The sequence below is a fragment of the Harpegnathos saltator genome, unplaced genomic scaffold, assembly GCF_003227715.2.
Source record: "Harpegnathos saltator strain DR-91 unplaced genomic scaffold, Hsal_v8.6 scaffold546, whole genome shotgun sequence".
Lineage (NCBI taxonomy): Eukaryota > Metazoa > Arthropoda > Insecta > Hymenoptera > Formicidae > Harpegnathos > Harpegnathos saltator.
In genome coordinates, this window is record NW_020230367.1 from 105,840 (window position 1) to 110,487 (window position 4,648).

General features: G+C 39.1%; 1 protein-coding gene across 1 annotated transcript; it reads right to left on the reverse strand.

Moving 5' to 3' along the window:
* Positions 1-2,556: 2,556 nt before the first annotated feature.
* LOC105190337 (piggyBac transposable element-derived protein 4) lies at positions 2,557-4,173 on the reverse strand. The gene has a single exon (XM_025303447.1). The coding sequence runs from the start codon at positions 4,171-4,173 to the stop codon at positions 2,557-2,559; it is 1,617 nt and encodes a 538-aa protein (XP_025159232.1).
* Between the last annotated feature and the right edge of the window lie 475 nt (positions 4,174-4,648).

The window sequence follows — 4,648 nt, forward strand, 5'->3', positions numbered from 1 at the left end:
ATAAGAATGTAGAGGTCAACGAGGGACAGTCAGCCGTGACCTTGCCCTTATTCTCAAGGTCATGAGTTAAGATTACTATTAAAGTCAAACCGGACTTTTCTAGGACTGAAAATCCATACTTTTGACCTAAAAGTGTCAAGATTGAAAAATTTTACGTTCGGATATGACGTTTTCACGGATATGACCTTGACCTTGTTCTCAAAATTATGCGTTTTACGTTACTTCACTGATTGTGAAGTCTACTGAAAGTAAAGCGTCTCGGTACCCGACCACTGAAGGCAAGGTGTTTCAAACCTGACCACTGAAGGCAAGGTGTCTCAAACCCGGCCACTTAAGGCAAGGTGTCTCAAACCCGATCACTGAAGGCAATGTGTCTCAAACCCGACCACTGAAGGCAAGGTGTCTCAAACCCGACCATTGAAGGCAAGGTGTCTCAAACCCGGCCACTGAAGGCAAGGTATCTCAAACCCGACCACTGAGGGCAAGCTGTCTCAAACTCGACCATTGAAGGCAAGGTTCAGTTAGTCCCGGCCACCGAAGGCAAAGCATCTTGTAACTCGGCCTGAGATTACAAGAGATGTTCAAAATGTTCCCCATTGACCATTTGACAGTGTGCTAAGCGGACGTACAAATTGTCAGTCGCACTCCTTATCATTTCTGGAGGTATTGCAGCACATTCGTCTATGATCCGTTGTTAAAGCTCATCCAGTTTACGAGGTTTAGTGAAATAAACTTTATTTTTTATGTAGCCTCAAAGAAAGAAATCAAGTGGTGCAATGTCGGGCGATCTCGGTGGCCATTCTATTGTTCCTTTTCTACCTATCCATCGATTAGGGAAAGTATCGTTTAAATAGTTCCGAACAATGCGTCCATAATGTGGCGGTGCCCCATCTTGCTGGAACCAAACATTATCGAAATTATCACCAACGCTCTTCTGTATTGATGGAACAATTTGGTCTGTTAGAAGCTGCAGATAGGTTTCTGAGTTCAAATTCCCATTTATAAAAAAGGCCCAACCACTTGATTATCATAAAGACCTGCCCAAACATTCAATTTTTGAGGTCACTGCGTATGTGCTTCAAGCATCCAATGAGGATTTTCGTTGTCTCAATATTTAAAATTATGACGGTTTACCTTACCAGTAATTTCAAAAGACGCTTCGTCTGAAAAAAACGATATTATGCAAAAAGTTCGCTTGCTGATCAATTCTTTGCATCATAACTTCTGAAAATTGCACCCTGCGGTCAAAATCGTCCTCATTCAACTCATGGTGGAGATGAATTTGTAGGGGTGGAACTTAATGGTCTTTAGATTTTTGGAAATTGACAATACACTCATTTGAAGCTGTTGAGATGCTCTTCTAATTGACAATCTGGGATTTTCAACAAATGATTGGGCTACTTCAAATTGTCGTTCTTCTGTCGTTTGGGACCTTGGCCTCCCAGAATTTTGACGGTTTTTATTACTCCCAGTTTTTACAAGTCGTCTGATGGTGCGAGATACAGTCGATATTGAAATACCTTCGCCTTCATTACGAAAGTTTTCATTGAACAGCAATCTCACTTCACTGTATGACCTTTGTCTATCCCCCCATCCTCTCATCATCAATAGCGAAACTCTCTCATGCTCTCTCTGTAAGAGAAGCCATTTGGAATTGAAAACAAAAAATTTGCAAAAAATTGGTATAAAAAATTCGGTTTCTTTACCTTTAAATAAAAATAATAAGTAATGTACTATTGATCGTTAATAATAATATGATAATAATTCAAAACAGACTAGAATGATATCAAAACTTGTTAAATCGATGAAAACTCAAAAACAATCTATTATCTGTTTGACACTGATAGAATCGAGACAAATAAAAACCTTGAAACATACACTTCATCGATGGCGAATAAATTTTTCGGATACCGATTCTGGGATTTTTGAGCTCGCTAAAACCGAATCCGACGTCGGATTTTGCAAATTCAAGATGGCCGATTCAAGATAGCGGCCGATATTGAGGAATTACCAACAATCGGAGTGTAACCTCGTACGTAACGTAAAATCTCATTCTTCACATTATGGGGGAGGGGTAAAAGTATGTGTTTCCATCCTAAAAAAATTAATTGACCTTGATATGACTGACACATAACCTTAAGAACAAGGCCAAGGTTCAAAACGTCATATCCGAACGTAAAATTTTTCAATCTTGATACTTTTAGGTCAAAAGTATGGATTTTCTGTCCTAAAAAGTCCGGTTTAACCTTAATAATAATCTTAACACTAGTCCTATGTTTACGATCGTGACCGTTGTCTCTGTTTGGGTCTATATGACCCGCATACAAATTTTCATTCAAAAGCGACTTTTTACCTGAATTTCAAGAGTTATCGATGTACACAAGTAGAACGAGATAATTAAACGCAAAAAACATATTTGTTTGTTGTTTGTTATTTATTTATAAACATTTTGCATGAAACAAAAATTATATGAGAATATAAGATCGCTGAAAAATAGAGTTTCTGTGAGTGAGTTCACTCCAAACAATTTTTGCAGAACAAATCGGAATGAATTTTTTAAATCGTTTTCTTGCAGATTGTGCAACTCTCTGCATGTTTGTTGTCATTTTTGCACATATAGCATCTTTTACGTTTTGGAGCCGAAATGTTGTCTGAAGCGGATATGGACGGCTCACCCAGCGTCCATTTACATATATCTTTTATCAAATTGGCAGGATTTTCACACCTTGGCATTTTCTTCCGACGCATGATCTCTGGTTCCACCAATTTCATACCCAAATCTTTCAGGAACTCACGACGCTTGTATTTCTTACCGGCATGTACCCAATTTGCGTTGCATTCTTTGTATAAAACGATAATAGCGCTCAAGACTGCCATCGGCCAACGGTTGGTTTTACGTTTGCACGTGTAAGAGCCGATCATTTGATCTAAAAGATCAACACCAGCCTTTGTATCGTTGTAAAATTGAATAATTTCGAGCTTGTTTTTCTTCTCTGCAATACAAGTTGTGTCATGGTGCTTGGTGCTCATAAGAACAACGCAACGATTTTTCTTCGGCACATACGATGTGATGGTCACATCTGGATTTTCAGCGAACGCAAACAGAGACGTCTCCACCATACGATGCTTGACATTGACAATATGGTATGGCAAGAATATTTTATTTTTGCGAACGGTGTCGACCATCGTCATTTTATGATTTCTCAAAAGATCCACTGCCAACTCATAGCTCGTGAAAAAATTGTCACAAGTTATATTGTGGCCACTCGATAAACATGAAATTAGCTGCAAAACCACTCGTTTTCCTTGATTCACTTCTCGTTGCTCATTCGGTGCTCGCCCAGTATAAATATCAGTGTTGCAGCAATATTTTATTTCGCTGTCGCATAATACAAACATTTTTATTCCATATTTTTCCGGTTTGTTGGGAATATATTGACGAAATGGGCAGTGGCCTTTGAATTTGATAAGCTGTTCGTCAATTGTAACGTTTTGATGCGGATTATAATTTCGATGCAAAGCAGAATTCCAGAGTGTGTAAACCTCGCGAATCGGCGAAAGTTTGTCGCGATGATTACGATCGTCACGAGTATCGAATCGCAAAACTCTTGTTATGTTTTGAAACTTTTGCTTGCTGAAAATAGCACGATATTCCGCTCGATTGGTCGATGCAAACAGTTCGTCGGTGCTCTGGCAATATGCATTGTAGACTCCAGCCAATATCAAAATACCAAAGTAAGCATCGAGCGTAATGTCGTCGATATCGATCCATTCGTCTTTGTATACTTTTCTCCCTTCTTTGTTTGTATAATCAACAATGATTCGCATAATGTTAGCAGTCATAAACAATCGAAACGCTATAACCGGATCGTCAGTTACACGACTGCTGGCATATGTTGTTGCACCAGGCTTCAATCGCAAAATTGTTTCGACACGATGTTTCGATCGAGTGGCCGGCGGATTTGCACTCCACTGCAATGTACCGTCTCGCGATGCAAATGTGTTGTTGGCTGGCGAATCTTCTTCTTCATCAGCAGTCTCGCCGGATTCTATACTGTAGTCGTCTCTTTCGTCAATTGACTCATGATCGACTTCGCCATCGCTCACTTGGTCGATAACTTCGTCATCTTCCGAATTATCATTTGGATCGACATACATCATGTGAACATCCATGCTCGCCAATCGCGTCGACTTCAACACAGAATAGAATACAAGTAAATAAATAACAAGTAACAAACATTCACATTTATACAAAATAAAACCAGCACATTTACTTACTCGTCGAGTCATTTTGTACGTTACAAATTGTAGGATGAGGAAAGAAATTGCAGTTCGATGCACTCTAGATCACTTGATGTACTACTACACGAGATCGATGCCGCTCGCAATCGCGGGACTCTTCGTTGAGTACAACTAGTGACTTGCAATGTCCAACTAGTATACCTTATTTACGTTTTTTCTAAGGTCATAAAGTACGTCATTCCTTAGGTACAATTGTACGAACTACAGTCGACCCATATACAAATTGAAACGAAACTCGAAAATAACAATAAGATATTTATAGATGTGTCAATATGTCAATATGTCAAAGCAGCTAATGTTATGTTCACTTCGGTGTTGAAATGAATGTTATGGCATATTCACGTAT